The sequence below is a fragment of the Branchiostoma lanceolatum genome, chromosome 7, assembly GCF_035083965.1.
Source record: "Branchiostoma lanceolatum isolate klBraLanc5 chromosome 7, klBraLanc5.hap2, whole genome shotgun sequence".
Classification (NCBI taxonomy): Eukaryota; Metazoa; Chordata; class Leptocardii; order Amphioxiformes; family Branchiostomatidae; genus Branchiostoma; species Branchiostoma lanceolatum.
Window position 1 is genome coordinate 7,101,145 of NC_089728.1, and position 24,933 is coordinate 7,126,077.

Below are 24,933 nucleotides of genomic sequence, written 5' to 3' on the forward strand. Positions count from 1 at the left end.
CGCGACTGAGAGGCCGTTCACTTGGGCAGAGCTGTACCGCGAAAATTAAACTTCCCAGGAAAAATAAACTAAATGTTGCCAACAGAAAAGACTTGGTCTCTTTTTCAAAATCAATCTGTTACGAAGATCCTTACCAAAACTGTTTCAATCGTCACAAAATGCGATCAATTTTGACCAGTTACGTCGGAACTGTAAGGGCAATTCCCGCCATGTGGTCACGTGGAATCTTGCAGTTAATCTCTAGTAATAGTGGCTTGAACCCGAAACAGTAAACATTGTCTACGAATGTTTTTGTAAGAACGGTTTTCCATGATGCCACAAACATCGCCGATGGGTGAAAGAAACTGCTATTGTGAGAGCTTTTTACTAGGCTCAACCAAGGCGCGAACCTCCCACTGGGACGTGCGCGGGTGACTGGGCTTCGGGTCATAAAAAGATTAGTACCCCGGACATTCGTAGGCTGTTAGCATTACAACGAGGAGGGGCAGCGGCACCTTTATTGAATAGAAATGCTCCGCCCTGTTTGAGTTGTAGCAGACCTTGGGTTGGCTATGAAAACTAATTCTGCCTGTTGGATACGGTCTTTGCCAATCCGTAGGTCTGCTTGGAGACTAGTTGGGGAGTCTTGCTTGTCCTCATCATTTAAATGGGCGGAGAAAATAATCTGTGTGTTTGTCGTCTCTCAAAGTATCCAAAAATCTAGTCCCATTGCCTTTTTGGGGCCGTAGGGGTAGTAATCCCCAAGCAGCTCTTTCGGCGGCACAACATCAGTGGCATGTCAGGGGATTCGAACCTCTGTCAGTACCCTAGACGGACTTATGTCAATTTTGTATCTGTATAGCAGGTATGACCGCCCTTTCTCATAAAAAAGATAAAAATCTAAAAATGTTCGAGAGAAGTGACCTTGAAATGTTTTCTCTCAGCCTATATCTTTCTAGTGGTGCTGGTGCGAATAGCGCATTTATTCCTTTGTTGTAAAAAGACGGACGAAACAATCCGAATTCAAACATATGCTTAGAGATAACATTTCAATGTCGTGTTATTCTGTAACTCTAGATCTACCATCTCATTGTATGTATAATTTATCATATTGGTGTCTTATAAGCCCAGATGGCGCCTAAAGCACAAGACACGAAAATAGAATTTCATTCATTCAATCATATAGAAAAAATTGCTTTAAAAAAAATCAGATTCTTTGATATCATCTTTTTTTATAATTTCAACTTTGATGTCATCTTTTTAAAAACTTTCTGATAACTACAACTGTTTTTTGTCATATCCCTTGGTTTGCCCAAGGACCTTGGTTTGCCCTTTTCATAATTTCTATATTTCTTCTTGAGAATGATCACGGAGGTTATTTTGCGGTAGGGAGAAAACTGGAGCTGTGGTTTTAAACCTCCAATACAAATCCACCGCGAACACTTCCCACTTTACAGAAGTCTCTACGAAACAATAACTGTTTTTAAAGAGCCCGCCCCACGTGACAGGATCAGCTGTTGACAAAGCGTAAACAGAGCCGACTCGAGAAGCTGATCTGGCCGTTTCGTCTTTGTCCTGCAGCTTGCGACCCAAGCCTGACCGTACTGTTTACCCCGAAGACCGACCGCTAGCATACCCGACCGTCCTCCGCCATGGCTTGGCTTCGTAACACCCTGATCGGTGCCGGCGTGGTGTTCGTGTTCGTCGCGCCCCTGTACACCTACTTCCACTTCTTCCACCACCCTCCGCCGAAGGACGCGCTTGAAGCCAACCGGCAAGCCGCGAAAGCTTTCCGCGAGAAGGCCCAGCACGCGGGCCCGCCGGCCGACATTGCGCAAGGCGACCAGCCTGCCTCCGATAGTTCCAGTAGTAGCAGAGAGGCTCTAGATATCATAAACGACGTGCTAGAAGACGGAAAAGACTTCAGAAACGAGCTCCCCGAAGAAGACACGGACTCCGACAGGGATTCGAGCCACCAAGACAAGGAGGAACACCGCAAAAAGCCCCTAGGGCTGGGTAAGAAGGAAAACAAGCACAAGGAACCTCAGGAACCGCGTGTGTTTTATACACAAAGCGATGGCACCAAGATCAGCTTCGACCTGCCGGATGTTTCTGACAGAAGATATCTCCAAGGCGCCAAGCACTGGGACGACTTCATCGTCAAGAACGACTACGTGGAGATCGGAGAATACTGGGACAGCTGTGGTGAGTGTGTTTGTGTTTTGACCTTGGCTTCGAAATAGCCTCCACCAGGCCTTCCTAAGTAAGGGGTGTATGGATAGTAGAATTCGACCTAGATAGAGAGAATGATAATTTGGCCAGGAGAGTAGTTTAAAACTTTGTGTTTCTTGTGCGCGTTTACTAATTAAGCACTAAATGACAAGCCCGCTGGGACAGTGATAAAGTGATCTATCCCAAAACCTGTACCTAATACGCGATGCTGATCAAACGGTGCATTTATAGATTCATTTAAGTTAAGTAGAATGTTTTTCCTGTGCCCTTTTTGTTCCCTGTTCTCATATACAATTCAATCCACGCAACACATTGTCACATAACCCGAAAATGTTGACTTGACCAAATGATGAGGTCATTTGTAGACGACGTTTGTGAAATGGGGAAGTTGTCCTCCGTGATTGCATCATTGCTAATCTCCGAGCAGATGTAAAGATCCAGCTCGAAAGTTTTACGCCTATTTTTGCAACATCTAACGCTCTTTTCTACTACTGCATATTTTAACGGTTATCCTCTAACAACACACTGCACACGGCACAAAACATCGAGAACGATCCGGATTCTTCAGAGATTACATCATTCCCGTCTTGTGACCCTAGCGAAGCCGCTGTTTGCTGTACTTCTCTCTGAGCTGACTGAGCAAAACAGCTCGGTATTCTGCACCAGCTGTTGTCAGTTGAACAAAAGCCTGAGGGCAAGAAATCGTCACGCTAGAAGTTGTTCTTAACCACGATGAACTTGGGTTTCCTTCATGTAGCGCGTAGGGGACAAGTTTCGCACTCAAATAGCGCAGGAACAAACGCAGCTTTGTGTAGATTTTCGTTTTGGGCCGAAACAAGTCGGCTGTCACGTTGAAGTCAGACGATACTGAATTTGAGGTTTCTGTTGCTTTGGGACGCTGAATCTTCATTCAGATATTAACCTCCATTAACATCAATCCGCCGGGTTACATAAATCAACCTCCTTGCATAAATCCGCCACTTTTTGAAAAACAGTGGGTTTGAGCAAGGAGGTTAAATATATTTAACCTCCTTGGTTTGAGAGATCTCGAATGCAGCCCCACCTCCGTATGCACAGTTTAGGAGTGCATTATACTGAAGGACGTTGGGTTGGAGATCTGTTTGGACGTATCGTTTCAGGGTGGCAGAATTATGTACCCAAGTGGAATTATGTTAGTAGAATCAATCTATGTTTGACGCGTTTGCATAAACAACGCACAAAAGGAGCTACAACAACGCATTTGCACGAAGATAAGGAAAATCCCCCATCGGCATAAGTGGCAGGGTCCTGTTTCTTCCATCGCCGATGTGAGTCACTGAATAAGATAACGGATGCAGTCTGAAGCGCCTGGCCGTTTACAAAACTTATCCAGTGGCTTGAGTAACTTTTGTTTCTGCTTTCGAGTCACCGGCGTTGTATGCGTTTATATCCTTATTTTGCAAAGCATGGACAGATACTCTTTTCAGAAGTACATAACAAAGCAATAAATTGATACCAAATTGAAAGCTCCCGAGTGGTCCAATGTTTGTCTTATATCTAGTTTCAAGTTTGGCGCAAATGACGTCATACAAAAGGCGGTATCATTTGATACATAGGCCTCAGTTCTACTCAGTTTTTAAGACCATGTTGGTTCGATAACATGGATGACATCAATTTTCGGAAGATGGTAGCAAATGGTAACCCTCTAAGTCTAATTTCCCTTTATGGGAGAAAAATTGCCCACAAAAAGGTCCCTTGAACTACGAAAACAATAAAAAGAAATGTCATGTTCTCAGTAATGCGGTACATCTATACGGCGGTATTTAACAGAGGGAACCTTGATTTTGTCCTGTACGTAACACGGGGGTTATCGGGACCGCTGATAACTCACTTGTCGTGGCTTCACCTTCATCGACCACAAACGTCGGAGCGTGGTCGGGAGATGCGCAACGCGCACGCGCGGACAAACGGTAAAGATCGCCCTGTGCAAAGTTGTCTAAGGACATTGACACTGCGTGCGAACTATGATAGCGTCGTCTTGAAGTTTGTTCACTGCAAAATCTATTGACTTTATTGACAAACTCAACATACATGAAACACTGCACTGACGCTATCAAATACACTGTATAACGTTATATGCTTTTATATGTCATCAAAAACGTTGCCTTCCAATGATGTTGATACATTTGATAAAGATTTAAAGAAGTTTCACCAACCAAATTGGGTAAAATGCATAAACACCTTATTATAAAATGGCTTTGTAGAATGACAATTACCAGAATTACAGATAGAAGATCTAGACTTTAACGGGATAGGATGAAATGAAACCTTACTGTAGACGGGAAAATGTTTTCTTGTAACTAGTTTTCCCAGTGTAATATATGATATCGATTATTCAGGTCGCCTTCTCAAAGAATTGATACAATATGATTTCCTGTTTGTTTCTTTCGAAGAACTTCCCCTAACAGCAAACTATGTGTTCTGGGCGGAGTGCCAAATATAAAGCCGCAAAATTGCGGACACGTGTCGTATTTCTTTGCTGACATGCACAAACAAGCGACTTCTCAAACTTGAAAACAGCATCATTTCCTGTCGGTTTCTTACGAAGAACTTCCCCAAACAACAAGTTGTGTTAGCCTCCTTTGCATACTCTCCAAGCAGAGGTTCGGTTCCGGTTTTTGACGTGTTTTTAGGCATTCTTTATGTCGCTTTGACTTGGCGACATAAAGAAAGCGGGACAAAAAAGAAAGCCCGACAAAAACGCCTAAAAACACGCCAAGAACCAGTCGGAGCCGAATCTCTGCTTGGAGAGTACCCCATCTGGCCGGCGCAGGCGTTTATTTTCGGGACGAGCGATGATTCGCGATTTTCGGCATATCGTGGTCATGTTCTTTTGCTGGAGAAATCCCAAAGTTATGTATTTTAGGCGTTGTGCCAAAATATAAAGCCACAAAATTGCAGGCACGCGTCGCATACCTTTGCTGACGTGTACGAACAAGCAATAGTCGGCGCTTTTCGCACTTTGATCAAGGACATTATTAATCATTGCATCAGAAAGTCTGGTCAACACGTTTATCAACTCTGCACACAGTAACAACCTACCGAGAGATATCTCCCGTAACCTTTGTGATCACACAGCAATGCAACCGCAATCTCCAACATGCAATTTTTTTGGGGCCTGTTTGCGTTTCTATATTTTGTTGCCGTAATCTGCAACAACTTCTTCTGCGGCCTTTTATGCCTCTCTCCTTCTACATTTTGCATATTTCTCTCATCGATTTTCACCGAACTACGGCAACTATTTTTGCACCAATTCTACAACAGGACAACGTACCTTCTGAAAGCACGAAGAAGAATAAACTATTTGTTACGCCATGTTCTCTGTGTTCAACTTGTTGACCTTTTTGCAACCTCCGTGATCACTGAAATTTAGATTTGATATCATTCAAGAAGTTATAATGGTTTGGACTACGAAATCAATAACGAAAGTTAAAGATCTAGGCATCTTCTTTTCGTCTTGGTTTTTTTCGGCCGTCGCATCAGTTTTGGGTGTCCGGAGAATGTCATCCTTAAAACCTCTGTGGCCAGTGTGACCTTAGCAACACTCACAAGATACAGATAAGCAAATCTTAAGTTACTGCCTGTTTTTTTTACAGTCTTACTGTTGTGCATTTCAGAAAACCCTACCCGTGTGTTGGGGAAAGCGACGCTACAGGATAACGGCAATGGAGGCATCAAATCCGTCATATTCTTCAATGCATCTTGGGGTAAGATATAGAAAACTTTCGCACCGCAGTCATCCCTCAGTAAGACATCTAGAGCCGTATAGTTGCTGTTTGGAACTTTTAGTAGACGGCGAAACCGGTCTGGGTAACAGGCCGAATAAAAGTTCTAAGCGGGAACTCAGTATGCGGCTCCAGAGTCTTACTGAGGGATGAATGCAGTGCGAAAGACGTCGGTTAACTGAGGTTAACTGAGGAATGAATCCACTCTACTCTTTAATAGCTCTCCGTGATATTTAACTTCTTGCATAAGAGTTTGAGGCTAAGGGCAGCTCGATATCTGGCACTGGAGGTTGAAGTTAGATGACAAAAAGGAATTTCTTAATATTCCTCCATATTATAGCACATTTCTGTAACCAACCCAAGGGCTAAAAGTTTAGTGTATCAGTTCCTGAAGAAACGTAGTGGATGCTACCTGAAACGTCTGACCGCTTGCAAACTCTATCCAGTTGCTTGAGAAACTTTTGTATTGTGTATTTCAGTTCCTCATTGTCTAACCTTCATCGACGTCTGCACTGTGTTTTTCTATCCATACTTCCCGAAGGTAGAAAGCCTGTCCTGCGCACAGTGAATGGAGTATGGTAGATTTTTTAGACGGTCAGATGTTTCAGATAGCATCCACCGGCACCGTCTTAGCCACCGGGCCAAAGTGTAGTGTGTTTCAGTGTGTTTCAGTTACTCAGACGAAAGGCAGTGGGTGCTTTCTGAAACTGCTTGAGAAACTTTTGTATCTTATTGCCCGATTGTCTAACCTTGATCCCCGTTTGCACTATCCAGACTTCCCTAAGGTAGAAGGCCTGTCCTGTGCGCAGTGGGTGAAGTATAACGGCGGGGATATGTTCGATAACCAGTGGGAGGACGCGTGCGAGCTGGAGGCGGACCCCAGCGGACAGTGTCCGTACAAGGGGCTGGACTGTCCACTGGAAAGTACGTAATGCGATTATAAAGGGGTTCTTGGTTCCAAAAGGGCGCTTGCGCTGCGAAATGTACGTACTGTGGGTGATATGTCAAAGGTAAAGGCCCCTAAGTTGTAAACATATGCGTTCAAATATGATTTGTTTATGTCTCAGGGGCCTCCATGACAACGGATTTGATATATCATACATGTCGCTGCGATGCGCAGTTGCAACCATTAACCTCCTTATTGTACCCGACAATGTCGTTGACTGTCATATGATTTTGAGAAACGCGTGTCAGTATATTCCCGTTATAATCACTGTGAAAAATGACCATATGTATATACTGGTACTAATAGTGCTTCGGGAAATGTATTGAATTTAGGTAAGGTTTAGTATAAACAGAAAAGAAGAAGTAAAAGCTATAGGCACCAATCGTGCGTTTTTCTTGTTTGTCCTTACAGAAGCTGAAGTGGTCCAAAGAGAGATCAGCATCCCATCCTACACGCCCAGCGTAAGTGTTCTGTACTTGTGTGCGTGTGCGTGTTTTCTTGTATATGTATGTGCGTGTGTGTGCAAGCGTAATAGTACTAGTTAGTGTGTGTTTGGGCTTGTGCGCTCTCGCGTGCGTGTGAAAAAAATTACTAGCGATTTGGCAAAAATGTATTTAAAAATACTTACAGGATCAACTCTTACGCATCAAGCCAAAATATATATCATTGATGCTAAACGTTAACTTAACATTTTTGTGATATCGTTTATCTTTTCCAGGGCACCTACACGCAGCGGTCCGCTCTCAAGGATCAGGACGGGAAAGACGTCATGTGTACCATTTCACAGTTCACCTACTGAACACAGAAGACTCTCACTCGGGGCAACGTGTAGGATATCACAACACGGAGGTTCAACTGTGCCGACGTTATGGACAAGTCAAAACTTTATATGAACCAACACTGGGAGAAGTCACAATTTTTGGTAACAATTGGTAAAAATCTCTGTACGTTCCAACTTCTCCCGGCCTGTTTTGTTATATAACGTTTCGACAGGTCAACTCATAGGGTATCACGTCAGCTAACACTTAAGATACAGTACTGAAGAGTCGCTGGGGCAAAAACAGACTGATGTTCTAAAATATGGCGTGGCTCATGTTATAACTTTTGATGACATCACCCCGACGTCATACCAATTTGCATAGATTGTCGTCTTGCATTAAGGTACTTCTTGAAAAAAAGTCAAGGTCCACAGTCAACTATAAATAGTGTCTTTAGAATACCCCAAAAGTTCTCAGCCACCCCATAGTACTACCTTAATCTCCAAGCAGATGTTAAAATACAAAATAGCAACGTTTACTGATCGTTCATCGAAAGGACCTTATGTTGGAAAAGTAGTAGGGTAGCCAGCCAGAAACTGTTTTCCCTTTTAACATCCGCTTGGAGGTTACTTGAAATGTGGTTGAGAAAATATGCCCAATATTGGGCAGGAGTATTTTGCAGTTCAAAACATATGCAGGGTATCACGTTTTTTTCCTTTTTCTACACTTATGAGTGACCAAAACTTTTTAAATCTTAAAACTTCTACTTAAGATGGACTCAGAGGTCATGATACAAAAAAGGTGAACATCACCCACTTTCTTCTTTCTCTTCAATACGAATGCAAAAACTCAATCGTACGTAAGTGAATGTAAGTCAATTCAATCGTAATTGAATTTCTATAATACATATTTGTGCCAATTTCTAGTCTTAGCTATAAACCGATTATTGCACAAAAGCATTTGTGATTCTTTAACCCGCCTAATTGCACTGATTTCTTTACGTTCTTCCAAACGAAATAGTTCCAATTCATTACATTGAATTATACTGTAGAAAGTGCCTATTCAAATGCTTCTATCCACTTTTCCCATTTACAGTTTAAAACAAACTACAACGGAAAACAATAGTTATGTATTTGCCCGGTTTTGGGCGACACCTGTGGGGTGGAGGCTCTTTTTTACTTTACTGTGGTGCTGAAGCAATGCCATTTCAATGCAAAATAAGTAGAAAGAAGCCAGAAGGTTTCAACATGGCAATGCCTACTCAATGCAACTTGTTAGATATTAGGTAAAGAATGCAGGACATGTTAATACTTGATGATTTTTATTATAAGATCAGTTTATTTCTGTGGTATGTATAACAAAAGTTTAAAGAATGGTTGGCACTTTTTGTGAAGGTTTAAGAATGCTTTGGACTTGCCAAGTCAGTAGCAAATTTACCAGAAACATCAATTGTCAATGATTATTCCCACTACATTGGGAAATGAATCAGTCATTTTTCTGTATTTCTATTGCAAATCGATCAACAGTATGAAGGTAGATTTTATATAGCACATGTTTCATTTCAGTAAGAATTTATGTGGAAATCTATTAACAATGAGTGCTGGACACAGAAAGTTACCATATGTACAAGTAAAAACGTCATGATTTATTTTTTTTCCATGATGTCTTGCCAACTTTTTACTTTTTACAAGTATATGCCTGATTTTTTGACAACATCTTAATAAAGATCATGTAACACACACATTGGCTCTGTTGGTCCTTATGTTTATATCCAATTTACAATATGTCTACATTTTTTTCAACAGGAAAATACTTTGTCATATTCTTTGAACATTCAGTTCTTCCAGTGAAATATCATCTGACTGATCAAATACAATGCAAATGTTGAAAATCATGTCATCATCTAAATAATAAAAAAGAAATAGCTCATATCACACATCAGACTGTTATCAGAGTCAATTTTAAAAAGAACAGTCTAGTAATATCATGCAAGAAAGTATTTGCTACAAAAAAAGACTTGCACTTGATGAGGAGTTCTAGGGCTCCCCCATCCATGTGCAAGCACGTCCAACCCCCATATGATGCGGAATAAAAGAAGAGAGAGAGAGAGAGAGAGAGAGAGAGAGAGAGAGAAAGGTACTAATAAGGATGTAAAAATAAACCAGTAGAGGATCTGACAAAAAAATGTACCAGTGCCTTTCTTGTACGAGCACAAAAAGATAAGACTGTGAAACTGTGAGAAATATCTATTCGTGCAAATCCCTATGAGTGGTCCATGATATGCAACTGAAAAAAGTCTCCTTAACATCTAAAACTGATTTTTAAGTCATAAACATAAATCATTAACACCATTGATCAAGTAGCCAATAATCAATATGCACTGGTAGTTTTTACTGTTATGCAACATGTAACAGAAGACAAATTTGAGATTATACACTTTTTGCCATCATACACTGTAAGTAAGTCAAGACACTGTAAGGTAGGTCTACAGATCAACATACAATTACTTCTCTGACAAGTCGTATTAAACTATCATGTCTAGCAAATCTTATAAAAACTAAAGTTTGTGTACTTGTTTTTGTAAAAGTAGTTGTAAAAGATAATACAATGTGCTGTATCCATTGCATAGATTTGTAACAATTGGAAAGCTAGTATGGCATGGTCCATTATTTTGCAGAGGGTTGCTGATCCAGGTACATGTACAGGAATATGTAGATGACTCCCAGCATGAAGGCAAAGGCTGTTACTATCAAGGCCACATCCTGCAGAAATACAGATAAACAAGCGTATGCAAATAATAGCAGACAACTTATAACATTGCACTGTCAACAATAAGTGTGAAATAGATTTGGTCATTATTTGTTTAGTTTTTATTCATTGGTTTGGTTGTTTAGGACACACAGCCAGGGCTGCCCAACTGGCCTGTGGCTATTACAAAGGGCTAGCCCTGCTGATGAAGACAAGACATTACAATGGACAGTATAAAGAGCTATAAAAATATTCTAAATATATGTACATATTAGACATTAATTTTATGACATTTTGCCTGAACATATCTTAAGCTTTAGAAAAACTTTTTTTTTCAGAAATGCAGAATAGTAATGTACACATGTGCAACAATACAAAATCAGACTGCAATATTTCATGTCTTATAAAGAAAGGAAATGAAATTGAAAATAAAATAGAAGGATACAATAGTGCCACATAAGTATAACAGAGAGAAAAGGCATACTACATCATTTCACATCTTGTAAAAAATCAAATAAAATGTTAAGACAACAGAATAAGATGATAACAGAATAAAACGCTTTATTCACCTTTATGCCCATAGCAGATTCCTTCATATCCTTCTGTTGTTTTGTTGCTTTCACATCCTTTTTGGCTTTCTTCCAGTCTTGCTTTCCTGTTAATGTAGCAAATAGTTATGGTATGTTCATTTGCCACAATTAAGAAGTTAAATAGTACTTGTGATCATTTAATTTTTTTTTCAAATGAGGAAAAATTGAAGCGACAAATCTGTGAATCAAGAAACTAAATTCGTGCAGCCTAACAATAAAACTACACAACACTAGTGCAATATCACAAAGATATCAGAAAAGCACAAAAAGGGACAGCAGAACACTGGACCAGATCTAGACCACCTGATCAAAGGTCATACATGTACTGTATTTACAAATTTACACAGTGAGAAAATTGCTTTCCTGCTATGTACAGTGTACACTCTTAGTGACCTCTATTTGTCCATTGTTTCATTCAATGCATCCTACATGTATGAATGCTCATTCTATCTCTGTTACACTGGCATTACAGGGACTCAGGGTTTAACAGTGAGAGCTCTTGGCTAAAGCCTGATTTACACACACGTTTTAGGGTCAACTTGGACTCAACTCAGAAAACGTGTGTGCAAAGTGTCAATGCAAATCATCCATCTACTGTCAGGTGCCACAGCTGATTATTCCTCAGGAAAGTGATCAGGGGAGCAAACTGGAGCTAGAATAGGATGGCCTTTCTTGGATAACGTTATATATAGTAATTCCGATCCATTAATAAAAGTACACTTACCAATTTTCTTCCTGTACTGGTCGACATTCAGAGTCCCACTGCTGACTTCTTTCCTCCCCATGACTTCTTGTTATAACATTAACACTGATAGAGAAAAAAAAGACAATTATCAAAGACATGTAAGTAACAAATATTTGCAACTGGCAGTTAGACAACTTCTAACAAAACCAATTGGCAGAAATGTCCAGAAAATGGAAGTTAAACTGTTGAGCAACAAAAGCTTGAAGAGGGAGGCAATCCTGGATAAACCAAAAAATAACTTTCGAAATTATCATTTATACTCGTATGAGGTTTGTTGACCTTTATTCCAAGTTACACACGCAAGCTATCAAATCTAGGTAACTGTTATTGTCTTTTTGTACCCGTGCTAAACCAGGATACACAGAAATCGACCAATCGATAAATAATTTTGTTCAAGAGACTTAACTTAGCGCCACGTACGTTCAACTTTGCCCCTCCCCCTGGGCGACGGCTAGCCGTTATACTCTGTTTCCGCAACTATTTCTTACTCCAAAGTTCCAGAAAATCCTTTAACTAGTTGAGAATCCACATATTATATCAAATTTGAGCTTACATGTGTTGTCTTGGGGAAGATTTTTCGTATCGCCCGGGTTGGAAAGTTTTCGTTGCTCAGTTGGCGTCCATGTTTACGTTTTTTGCATCCTGGGAGGTTTTGACAAAGCTCACTATTTTCTGGGGGAAGTTAAGGAAATAAAATTTTCTGTTTGACCAATTTAATGATAAAATGAATAACAAAATGATACTTAGTATATTCAAAAAATATTAGTAAGATTTTAATGTTGCTTTTAACCTTTTTCTCTCTTTATTGTGCAAAAATTAATTTGTAATCCAAACTTAGCCCCCCAAATTGTAGTCGTCTTGTCCCAAGTACAGGGTGCAAAGTTCAGGACCAAGGAGAGAACAACATGCTGCTTCGTATCTTCACTTCTAGGGTTAGATTTAACCTCCGTACAACTTTCTACCTCAAGAACGCGGCACTTAGTCCTCAAAATGGCTTCTTCTACTTCTCCTCATCGACTCAAGGAACCCCCGTCTTCCTCAAGGCGCAGAAATACGCGGACAGGACTGCTATCATTGACAGAAACGGGTCACACTCGTACCTCGACTTGCTTCAACAAAGTTGCCTCCTTTCCCAGAAGATCTCCTCAGTTCTGGGTGCCAGTGACGACGTCAAGGGAGAGAGGATAGCCTTTCTGTGTCCAAACGATGTGTCGTATGTCATCTCCCAGTGGTCAGCTTGGATAAGTGGCGGTGTGGCCGTCCCTTTGTGTAAGACCCACCCAGTACCGGAGTTAGAATATGTCCTCTCAGACTCCCAAGCCTCCGTACTCCTATACACAGAGGACTACGCAGACAAAGCTGCTATCGTAGCCGAGAACACGAACATCAAAGTTCTCCAGTTGAGGAGAGAGAACTACATACAGAAGGAGAATGAAGATATGAAGACTAAGGTGGATGAATGTGTGGATATTCTGCTGGATTTGGGAAGTCGAAGCTGGAAGGACAGGGATGCGATGATTGTGTACACTAGTGGGACCACAGGGAGACCCAAGGGTGTGCTGACCACTCACAAAAACCTACAAGCTCAGGTAGTTTATTTAACGTTACTTGTTTGTGTGTTTTTTTCCCCCGCATAACTGCTTCAAGCAAGCTTCAAGGTATAATTTGCATAAATACCCCCTGCCAGTTTTGTAAGGTAACTATAAGCTGCGTAAGACCGGACTGCGAGATTTGATCCTCTCATACCAGCCGGATTGGCCCCTAATCCTGTTGATAAGTGTGGTGGGTTCTTTCACATGCTTAAGGCTGTCTTCAAATATAGGACCTCCGACTAAAATATGTCAGAGACGACGTCCCTAAACTGAACGTTGTGCCCTTGAGAAGGCACTTTGGTTTTACACTAATTTCCTCATCACTTAAGACTTACTAATATATAGTCGAGTGAGGAATTTCTTAAGTGCCTTTCCAAGGGCACAATATAGGGGCCTAGTAGGGATTTGAACCCAGAACCCTTCTAAGTCATGATCAACAGTCCTAACCACAAGACCACTTTTTCTCCTCTGTTGTGTTGATCTTGTGTAGCATCTTGCAAGCATATCAATCTGTTCATCATCTGTTGTTCATTATCTCTGTTTGGCAGATCCACACTGGTAAGGCCACACACTTTGATGTCCTTCATAACACACTACAACCTAGATTTCCTCTGCCATAATGACCTTGACTACTTTCTCAGGTGGAGGCGATGGTTGAGACCTGGGAGTGGTCTCCCACGGATGTTCTCCTGCATGTCCTGCCCCTGCACCACGTTCACGGGATCGTCAACTGCCTGGTGACTCCACTGTGGGCGGGAGCCATGGTCACCATGATGGAACAGTTCAGCGCCGAAAATGTCAGTGGGTCATTCTACTTAGCCTCTACCAGGCCCTGCAGATGGCTGGAAAAATAGTAGAAATTGGCCAAAAAGAGTGAATAAGGGAGTTGGTAAATGGTCCCTACTTCCGTAGCTGACTCCCTTAGCATACTATACTCTATTTGGCCAATTTCTACTATTTTTCCAGCCATCTGTGGGGCCTGGTATAGAGGCGACATTTTGCTAGGCTCTAAAGGTTCAGCTTTTTTTGGCTTATATTATAATGTGCTTTTTGTCTGGTTGCACATGTATGTCAGTTCTGATGGTACCCAGTTTTTAGCCATGGTAATCATGATGGATCAGTTCAGCGTGGAAAATGTCAGGGGACCATTTTACTTTCCTCCTTAGCAGGCTCTATCGTAGTCTATGCATATTTGTTTATTTGTTTATTTAAGTTCATCACAATGTGAAAGGGAGGGCAAAACAGGTGCATGCGCAACAACATGTTGCCCTCCTCTGGCTTTTTGGCTCTTCAAGTTGTACATTTATCTCATTTTTTTTCTGGTTCTACATCAATGTGTAGAGAAAAGAACTCAGCAACAAACCTGAGTCAGCTTACAGATGTGCCCTATGTGGTACAGACTGTCACCCCTACCTCAGCCACTATGAATAGGCACACATTGAAATTGAAGTACTTGTGTTATCAAGTGTAGATTAAGGCAGAAATAGTTTTTACAGCTTGCGAGTAAAAAAACAACTGAAGTGCAAATTTCAAGCCAATGTATAAGTGAGGTTTGTAAGGTCATGTATACAGTATACTATGTGTACTTTGATTTCGAAAAACGGAATGGAAATGACTTTGAATCTGTATCATCCAACATTTTTATTTTATATCCTACAGGCATGGAAGGCCCTTCTGAGTGCCTCGCTGCTATCGCAGTGGTCGGACTCCGTTTCCCCACGGATGAACGTGTTCATGGCCGTTCCAACCGTCTACGCCAAGATGATCGAACACTACGACAAACACTACACCAAACCACGTGTCAGAGACTACGTCAAAGCTGTGTGTAGGGAGAAGGTTAGGTGAGTTGATTGTTTAGTTGTATCACATAACACACCAGTTTTGCACAGTAAGTACAAGGTGCGTGAGACTGGACTGTAAGGTTTGATCCATTCATTCTGGGATGGCCCTTACTCTGACAATGTGTGGTTGGTTCTTTAACGTGCTCGAGGTGTAACTCTCCTCAAACATGGGGCCTTTGGCTCATCTACGCCAAGATGATTGAACACTACGACAAACACTATGCCAAACCCTGCGTTAGGGACTATGTCAAAGCTGTGTGTTGGGAGATGGTTAGGTGAGTCCATTGTTTGCATTGTATAACTGGTTAATTTAACCTTAATTCATAACACACCAGTTTTGTACAGTAAATATAAGCTGTGTAAGACTGGACTGTAAGGATTGATCCACTCAGACTTTCTTTTAGAAAAGTGTAGTGGGTTCTTAAACATGCTCGATATGTAGCTTGTCTCATCTTCAGTTTTGTTAAAATCTTACCTGCTATTTAAGGTTTGTGAAGATGACTAAAAATGCAACTTTTGTCTCCCTGAGGTCTTCCTTAAGAATAAAAGTGGAAAGTGACGCTGGTAGCTAGTCTAGTATGACTACAAATACACTCATGGCTTACACACTACTATCACTTCTACAAGTACACTCAAGGCTACCACACAAGATATTTTTCCATTTTTGGTCATGTTGACCATTGTCAAGGGGGAACAAAATTTATTGTTTTCTTTTAAAAATCAGGCGAAAGTCACAGAATTTACTTGCTGTGGCCTTACTGACACATCTATAAATGTTTGCAGGAAGGGGGCGTGTCAGGACACGTCAACCAGCGTAGTGATAGTCAGCACTTCATTGACATCTTGTTTGTAAAACCGATAGGCTCCTACCTGCTGATTACAATACAGATATCGATGTCCTTTCCTGACATGGCTTTCTTCACGTGATAAAAGGCAGGTAACCAATCATGTGCAGACAGCCACGTGAAAACACCTTGGGGGTCTGTAAACAGGATCCTTGACCCTTTATGTCAACAGACTAAGATCTTTCATTGGTACAGGTAAAAGCAATGGAACAATTTGAACTGGTTTATAAATATTATAATTGACAATTTTATCGCGCTCAAACACTGGCTTGTCATGATTGCTCTTATCCTTAATCATTTGTTACCCCTTTAATGAAAAATGGTGTCATCATCAAATTTCTTTCCTACAAGAAAAAACAAAAACAATTTGTTTTTACTACTTTTGGTCAACATGATATAAAGATGTTATAACTCCCTATCAAACATAAATCAGGGTGGAAATCACTAGTAGGCCACACCAATGTAATTTCTTGGTTATTGGCTTGGCTGCTCTGATTTTTAAAAAAATAATTAAAACATTGCATGTGCCCTTCAGGATTATGAGTCAACCCCAAATGCACACTTTAGTGTCCTTCCTGACACCCCCCACCCAAGATATCCTTGGTCTACCATGACCTTGTTGCCTGGCAACTGCAATTTGGTGATGGTGTTGATGCAGCCACTAGCTGCCTCATTCGATGTGTCCATACCACTAGAGCCGGGGTACCCTGGGGAACCAGACTTGGGATCGGGCCGTAAGCCAGTTCCTTCGGTGGTCCAAGGCAGTAAGCCTGCTGATCTAAATTAGCGCTATGAGGGAGTCCTAGCCTGGGGGATCTAGTTGACCAGCTCCAGCCCTTGGGAAGGCCTGATCTTAAGTCTGGTTCCCCAGGGTAGAGTCGTGACCACAGCACTGATCATGAGGTGCTGTCCTCAACACCAAGTGTCATAATATAATGGCATGTAGCTATCTATAGGTGTCTCACCCTGGGGTTTGATATAGATACTGTTTGTATTCCAGACTGATGGTGTCTGGTTCTGCCGCCCTCCCGCAGCCCATCATGGAACGTTGGGAGGAGATCACGGGGCATTGGCTGCTGGAGCGCTACGGCATGACGGAGATCGGTATGGCGCTGACCAACCCTCTCCACGGAGACAGACGCCCAGGTCAACTCTAGTTATAGTCTCTTTATGTTGCTCATGTAGTCCTGGTACATCATCTCTTAATGTTGCACGCATTTATTTATGGGATTGTTATGCCAGGAGTAGCCTTTGCAGTATTATGTATTCCTGGCCGAATCTGCTTCATTGTTTACAAGGCAGGGCAGTGATGTATTCCATGTCCTTTTGACCTTCAGCATTAGGGGAGGGTTAGCTTGAGAAGAAATTGTAATGTTATTGAGGCATTAGGTGAGAAGTCGCTTGATCACCTTGATCCCCGCACATAATTCAAGGTTGATACAGGGCCACCTATGATCCCTATGCCTCCCTGGGTTAATACATTGGCATGGCGCTGACCAACCCTACCCACAAAGACAGACGCCCCGGTCTAGCCCTGCTTTTTCTGCTGTGTGCTGCTACAATTTTCAACCTGCCAGATCTCCAGCTTTCTGATTGTCCTCTTCACAGAGACAGATGTGCCAGTCAGCATTAGTCAGTCTATGCATGCATGTAGCCCTTTTTTTCATTTAAGTGTTCTGGTACCTGCTATTCTTTGTCAGAGTTATACCTCCCTTTACATATAGTTTCTTGCCAGATCTCAAGCTACCGGTACCTGAAAAACCATATTGTCCAATACATGTGTAGTCACACTCACAGTATAAATCTGTGTAGTCATCAGTCTAGCAAGAAAAACAGCACAGTTATATCCGATAGTTTGTCACCTAAGGCCCTAATCATGATACATTCGTTGTTGTTGACAGGAACTGTTGGTAGACCCTTACCCGGAGTAGAAGTACGTATAGCCCAGCAGACCAGTGCAGCCGACCCCCAGCAGACAACTGTAGTGGCCCAGGGGAACCACAGCTACACACAGGTGGGAAGCTACCGAGTAAAAAGTAAATATCTAAAAATGCAATTCCAAGACCAGCATCTAGTTAGTTTACTAGAGCTGCTAACGGTTGGTTCAAGGAGAGTATTGCAGCTAACATGTACATGTAGTTATGTTAAATCCACAAATCAACCTTCTCCCTACTGCCTAACTCTGTAACCAATGGGGTGCCAAATGGCTACTTCAGTGTGCTAAAAGTTATCCAACATAATAACATAGTTTTGTGAAAAAGCGTAGCATCGCACTACCACTAGCTACTTGAGAAAGCAAAATGTTTCACCTAAAATGAGGATGACTGCTTTCATCATCATCATTGCCACTTTCACCTGTCTACGATGCGGGCCACCACTGCTTTCCATGCTCTTGAGTCTTGTGTAAGCCCAGTTCCTCCGGGTCTCTCATGACTGTTTTCTTCCATGTTTTCTTTGGATCACTGCTTTACTTTCATCATCATCATGTCAGGCGGGTTATTATACCCTCGTAACATGAGGGTGAACGCTAACGATAGACTAAGTACTGTCGACAATCCACGGCTTTACTTTACTTTAAAACTGCAGGTGAGCCCAGGGATGGAGGAGCAGGAGGGGGAACTGTTGGTGAAGGGTCCTGCTGTGTTCAAACAGTACTGGAACAGGCCAGACGCCACCACAGATGCCTTCACTCAGGACGGGTGGTTCAAGACGGGTAAGTTTGTCATAGTTTTCCTTTGCTCTCCTGTCAACATCCCTCGGGGTATGGCTGAATGTCCACTGCTTCAGCCTAGCAGAAAGAGTACTTGCTTTGCATGTGGTAGAACTATTGAGTTCTTAGACGTCTGGTTTCATTGTATTACTATATTATGATATGGTAATCTTTGTTTCAATAGCCCTTGGGCCATACAACATTGTTCTATGACTACAGCAGGGGGCTAGTCCACTGGTAGTGGTGTGTGTTCAATTTCCATACTCATTTATACGTACCCTTCCCCAAAGGTTAACCAGACAGAGCAGTATGCACCATTTTAAAGTCTTTGGAAGTCTTTGGTATGACTTGGCCAGGGATCGAACTCACAACCTATCGAATGCAAGGCTAACACTCTGCCCATTACCTATATGCAATTCCACTGGTATACCATGGACAGGGAATTTTAATGCAATACCATTCTCTCCTGCTAGGTGACACTGCGGTGTTGCGAGACGGCTACTTCAGCATCATGGGTCGCACCTCCGTCGACATCATCAAGAGCGGTGGCTACAAGATCAGCGCCCTGGATGTGGAGCGCCACCTGTTGGCCCATGACGGCATTGCAGACTGTGCAGTGGTGGGGGTGTCAGACATGACATGGGGCCAACGTGTCGTTGCTTTAGTCGTGCTACGGGAAGGGGCTAGCCTGAGCCTTGGGGAACTGAAAGACTGGGGGAAGGATAGAATGCCAAGCTACATCATCCCCTCTGAGATTAAAGTTGTGCCCTTCTTACCTAGGAATGCTATGGGAAAAGTCAACAAAAAGGAGCTTCTCAAAGAGTTCTTTCCTGAAACTGCCAGCTAAGCTACTGTTCTGGGATATTTTCTGGCCTGGTTCAACTTTAGGATGAGAAATGGCATCTGAAAAAAGACCAATGTCACTTGTTTTTTACTGCTGTATTGCTCTGTAAGCAGAATCAATTTTTTTTCAAGCAATTTTTATCTTCTAGACTTGCACAATTTGCACCATAATCGAATTGTCTACCTCATTCTGGACACTTTTAAATTGTTTTAGAATTTAAGTGAACAAATCATAAGGTGTATTAACTATGGTGAGAATGGGAAAAGAGAGTAGTTATAAAATGATGCCAAAGATTTTAGGTACAAGTACCGTACAACTCAGATAAAGATTTTTATAGTGGGTCAGGCATGTAACAGATTCCGTACTTTTAAAATGCTGAAGGCATTTCAATCATTCATTGTGTACTTATGTGAAGGTGACTGTACTCAACAAGAATTTTAAAGCAAAACTTTTGTTTTTGATGATGTTAAGGAATGTATTGTATGACTTAAATACAGGAAATTCAAATGGTTGTAGATTTGTATTGCAATGAGACTTTGTAACTAATCACGCACAAATGTGGCTGCTAGTGCTATACAAGTTTTTTTACAATGAAATAAAAGTTCTCATATCTTTTGACATGATTGTGATTGCCATACTCCTTTTGACAGCTAGATGGCACTTTATTGTCAGTCATCAACTCATACAGTTCTTAGGGTTGCCAGGTACTGTAACCTTTTTAAGTTCTCATCATACAAGCAAACATTAGTCTGCTTTCCATTGTTACTACATAGTGAACCTGTATAACTATATACTGTAGATAGTGTCTGTCTTCTCTGTCATGACCAATGGAAGAATAGCTCAAATGTTCATTTAGTTCATTTGAGCTAAACTAGTTCCATATCACTTTTCCATATCAGTTTCACTTACAGTGTATAAAAATTAATGATTAATAACTCATAATTGGCCGAAGCCTGCACATCGCTGGTGTAATCGTCTTCTTCTCCACATGAAACTTTCCGGTACTTCTTTCTTACCTTCATGTTGCACCGCAACAGAACGGCACCCAGTTCGAAGGTGTCTGGGAACTCCTGACCCTGGGGGTGTTCGTACAGCACGTGCATGAGCTGCTCACACCTTACTCCTGCAGTTACTGGCGTGTTATGCCAAAGAGCAGTTACATGTACATTGTATACCGGCTATATAGATACAGATGCAGATGCAGTGTATAAAAATGGTATAAGTAGCAGAGAGAAACAAACCCAACAATGAATTTCAAGCCTCTAATTCATGATAACCACTCCTAATTCAGGAACTAGTCATTGGCCGTAGCTTGAACATTAGTGTAGTCGTCTTCTTCTCCACACGAAACTTTCTGGTACTCCTTTCTCGCCTTCATGTTGCACCGCGACAGCACGGCACCCAGTTGACTCCCGGGTCCGACCTCGAAGGTGTCTGGGAACTCCTGCCCCTGGGGGCGTTCATACAGCACGTGCATGAGCTGTTCCCACCGCACCGGCGATGTGACCTGCTGAGTGAGCAGGCGGCGCATCTGGTGTGGGTTCTGGTAGGATGAGGTGTCAACGTTGGAGTGGACATTGATGACTGGAACCTCGATGTCTACCTCCTGAAAGTAGGAGAGAAAAGGACTTTTGATATTTGGCGTTGGCATTTGTGTGTGTGTATTTGTTACTGGATCTATATAGCAGGTATAACCATCCTTCGGCGTAACACACCAGCTTTGTAGGATACTGAACGACCACTGAGTGTGTGTATTAAGTTATCCTGTTTCAAAGTTTCCAACTAAACCGTGCCTCCAAGAAAAGTGGATGGGGTGCCCAAGCCGACACCACATTTTCCTGAGCTTAAAAGCTACCTACCAGTCAAAACTTACAACTTCTCTCTGTAAATCGATGCCCTGTTTTGAATTGTGTTACTACATAAACCATACTAACACAAACAAAACGTACGGTATCCAATGGTTCCTACCCGTAAGGCCTTGTGTGTGGCGTCCTGGGCAGATTGCATGAGGGAAGTGTGGAAGGCTCCGCTGACTGGTACAGGCTTCATCCGCGCCAGGCCATACTTCTTCCCATTTTTCCTGATGTACGCTAGACACTGGGAAGAAGGAAGAAACAAGGTTTTTAAAATCATTATTAGTACCAGGCTACACAACCTTTTCATTCTCCTACCCTGAGCCTTGCCTGCAGCTTATACAATATACCATGGGGAGGCTCTGCTAAAGTGGGCTGAAGTTTCCATTTTTGTGGGTGTAGCCTCTAGCCAGCTGTCAGCCAGTCAGAAAATCGGCTTTACCCAAAGAAACATTTAGACAAGTCTCTGATTGGCTTACAGCTGGTTAGAGGCAAAATTGTTTTCTATAACAAAAAATTTTATAACAAAAAATAATTAAAGTCAGAAGATAGTACATGAGGTATACATCTCAAGGCCGCCCTAAACTGCCATAGGGTACTGTAAATGTAGAAATGTTTGTGGTGGTTTTATGTTCGGCATTTTTGGCTCTTTACCACGAACTTAAAACCACCGCGAAAAGCCATTCCATTGTGTGACTAGTGCTACTATAATTGTTTCAAACGCATACTCAAAACCACCGCAAACACTCAATTTACTCCCTACCGCGAAATTAAATCCCCGCCAACATATCTGCATTTACAGTAACTAATGACGTGTTTTTTGTGGCAAAAGAGACATACTAACCTCCTTGTTGCCCCCTATAACCCTTGCCTGTGGGTACAGGTAGTTTGCTATGCTGCAGACGGGGTCCTCCATGTGGTGGACTTCCCTGCAGTAGATCCTCGCGTCGTGGCAGAGCTGGGGAAACTTGGTCTGTGGTCGACCCATCACGGACAGCAACCCGCTGGGAGCCTCTTCTGATGCTCTCTGCATGGCCGCAGCCCTCTCCTTTACTACGTACAGGGCTGGAAAGAGAAATAGAGAAAATATATTTACACAAATTTCCATATCAATGAAGCAAGCAGGTGCTGAACGACATGTTGGTGTCCTTGATTTGCATTTCTTGTCCTTAATTTGCATTTCGAAGGATTGTAGCTCAAGTGAAGGTGTCAACTTTAGATGTCTCCACTGCCCCACTGGGAAGACTTTTTCAGTCCCTAACAGTCCTGGGTAGAGTGGATTACAGTGTACATCTGTTAAACATGCCTACATGCTGCTGCTGTAATCCAATTACCTGCCACTATGATCACTGGGGAATTACAATTGCAATCATTATGGCCTCAATGAAAAGCCTCTACTAGTACATATTCTTTTTCAAAACTTATAAGTTGTAAAGTAATATCTAAATATAACTCACCCTCTTCAAATGACAGTGCCCCAGAGAAGACCAGTGCTGCATACTCTCCTACACTGAAGCCTGCAGCAGCCACACATGTCTCCACAGCCTACACACAAATACAAGCGTAACAATGTGGATGGACATCTCTAGATCTGCTCTAGTTGGAAACTGGGACATAGGTTTATTAGAATTTAATTGCTCTTATATGCTAATTAAGTGAACTTGTTTGCTTCATTTGTTTGTTCATTCGTTCAGACCCTTGTAGTACCTAGTGCACATGGCACATGGGTCAGTAAGTTTCCTTACTGTTTCAGTAGCAGGGTATATTTTTACAGGGGGGTTGATGGCCTTCTCTTTTAACATGCTCAAGCCACCTCCTCAAACACGGGACCCCCATTAAACGTCCTTTACAAAAGACGGTGCAGCCCCAACCTAGACACAGGGACTTCATGTACATGTAAGTGGAGTAAGGGTCTGATGAGCTCAACTGTGAGGCTACTACTCAGTTGAGCCATTGGGACATCCCCCTTGTTTGCTCCGCCGCTATATCTCTACAGTGCTAGGACTCCGAGTGTTGCCCATCTGCCCTGTACATTAGCGCATTCCAGGGGACTTTCATAAAGTTTTAATTACTTCGCTCAATACAGTCTAGTACTTCTTTATCTTTACAAATTTAAGTATCCTAAGGCCATACCAATTAATTTGTTGGTTCTCATATCTGACCCTTTCTACCATTTGTAGGCAGGTATTTCAGGGGTTGGCCTACCGTGGGGTTGTCCTCTCTGAGTCTCTCCACCGCAGCGAGCGATGTGAGGAACACCGCGGGCTGACAGTGAATAGTCTTGTTCAGCTCCTCCTGAGGTCCGTTCAGACACAGCTGTAGGATGTCGTAACCCAGAATGTCCTTTGCTCTCGTAAAAATATCCTCCACGTGAGGATAATCCAGCAGGCTCCTCGCCATACCGACAAACTGCGCCCCTTGCCCCGGGAACAGCAAGATCGTGCTCTTCCGAGGATCTTTCCTGGTCCGTCTCTTCTGCTCGGTCAGGTCTTTTTCTTTTGGTCCTTCCGATTTATCTGTGACCGCGTCGTCTAAAAGCTCTTGTATTGTTTTTCTTTCCAGATTTAGAGGAATTTTGGACGTGTCTTCTGTTGTTGTTGTTGTTGTGTCATTGCTATCTTGCGAAAACTTGCAACGTGAAGGAAGAGCTGTCAGTAAGGATGTTGGCAACCTTGGACAGTTGAGGAAAGAAGAAACCAAGGGAGAGCAAGGTGCTATGGAGAGTCTTCTTAATACTGAGGAAGCCATCTTGAGTTGAATCCCCTCTTCTTCTTCTTCCTCCTTTTTAAGCCTATAAAAAAATACTTACTATAATTTACGTTGACAAATGGGCTATACAGATATGCGGAATCTACTGTACAAGTAACAAGATTGTTTGTGTTCAACGTCGTTGTAAACAGTGTTTCAGACATGTAAATACTTTTTAAGATTCAGCACTGTACAATGATGAAAACACTTTTACAAGTTCACAAAGGGCTGTACGCATTAAACGATGATTGAAACCAAGAGATGTTCAAGAGTGTCTTTTTGCTCAGCTCAGCTAACAAACGTTCTCGAAAAATTTCCGGCTCTGGAATAATTTTGACAAAAAAATATATTTCCGAAATCAGATTACGTTTTTCGGAAAACTTCTACAGCATCAAAATTCGTACGAAATGATAGTCCTGTGTTCAAGCATTCCACAAACACAGTAGAGTCTTGAATAAGCGATACAAAACAATACCTTTTGGTCGAGACGTTCACATGTCCATGGGCGCAGCCATCTTGCTTTTTCTGATGCCCCAGGTGCATTCTGGGGATCTTATTACATCACCAAGCAGATGTTGGTTGTTGTCCACATTACGGCAGACATCTTTTCTATGCCGTCTGATGGCTTTTTGACTACAAACTAGAGTCCTAAACTGGTCACAGCCGTAGGATAGTGTCTACCTACGTTCTTGGTAAATTTTATCCCAACCAGTTCCTGTTGTTTGCCCTTATTTCCTC

The 24,933-nt window shown here is 42.1% G+C and overlaps 4 protein-coding genes across 4 annotated transcripts; 2 read left to right on the forward strand and 2 right to left on the reverse strand.

The window, feature by feature from the left end:
* Positions 1-1,495: 1,495 nt before the first annotated feature.
* On the forward strand, positions 1,496-9,420 carry LOC136438928 (uncharacterized). The gene is made up of 5 exons (XM_066433963.1): positions 1,496-2,184; positions 5,868-5,957; positions 6,750-6,899; positions 7,333-7,382; positions 7,640-9,420. The coding sequence occupies exons 1-5, from the start codon at positions 1,632-1,634 to the stop codon at positions 7,718-7,720; spliced, it is 924 nt and encodes a 307-aa protein (XP_066290060.1). The 5' UTR covers positions 1,496-1,631; the 3' UTR covers positions 7,721-9,420.
* LOC136438929 (triple QxxK/R motif-containing protein-like) lies at positions 8,984-12,422 on the reverse strand. The gene is made up of 4 exons (XM_066433964.1): positions 12,316-12,422; positions 11,742-11,825; positions 10,997-11,082; positions 8,984-10,441 (listed from the first exon to the last, which is right to left on the reverse strand). The coding sequence occupies exons 2-4, from the start codon at positions 11,800-11,802 to the stop codon at positions 10,346-10,348; spliced, it is 243 nt and encodes an 80-aa protein (XP_066290061.1). The 5' UTR covers positions 11,803-11,825; positions 12,316-12,422; the 3' UTR covers positions 8,984-10,345.
* Positions 12,423-12,614: 192 nt separating this feature from the next.
* LOC136438930 (malonate--CoA ligase ACSF3, mitochondrial-like) lies at positions 12,615-20,212 on the forward strand. Its single transcript, XM_066433965.1, has 7 exons — positions 12,615-13,351; positions 13,996-14,151; positions 15,014-15,195; positions 17,041-17,186; positions 17,942-18,054; positions 18,627-18,753; positions 19,224-20,212. The coding sequence occupies exons 1-7, from the start codon at positions 12,668-12,670 to the stop codon at positions 19,595-19,597; spliced, it is 1,782 nt and encodes a 593-aa protein (XP_066290062.1). The 5' UTR covers positions 12,615-12,667; the 3' UTR covers positions 19,598-20,212.
* Positions 20,205-24,738, reverse strand: LOC136438931 (malonyl-CoA-acyl carrier protein transacylase, mitochondrial-like). The gene is made up of 6 exons (XM_066433966.1): positions 24,671-24,738; positions 23,653-24,238; positions 22,905-22,992; positions 22,292-22,512; positions 21,563-21,691; positions 20,205-21,200 (listed from the first exon to the last, which is right to left on the reverse strand). The coding sequence occupies exons 1-6, from the start codon at positions 24,736-24,738 to the stop codon at positions 20,889-20,891; spliced, it is 1,404 nt and encodes a 467-aa protein (XP_066290063.1). The 3' UTR covers positions 20,205-20,888.
* Between the last annotated feature and the right edge of the window lie 195 nt (positions 24,739-24,933).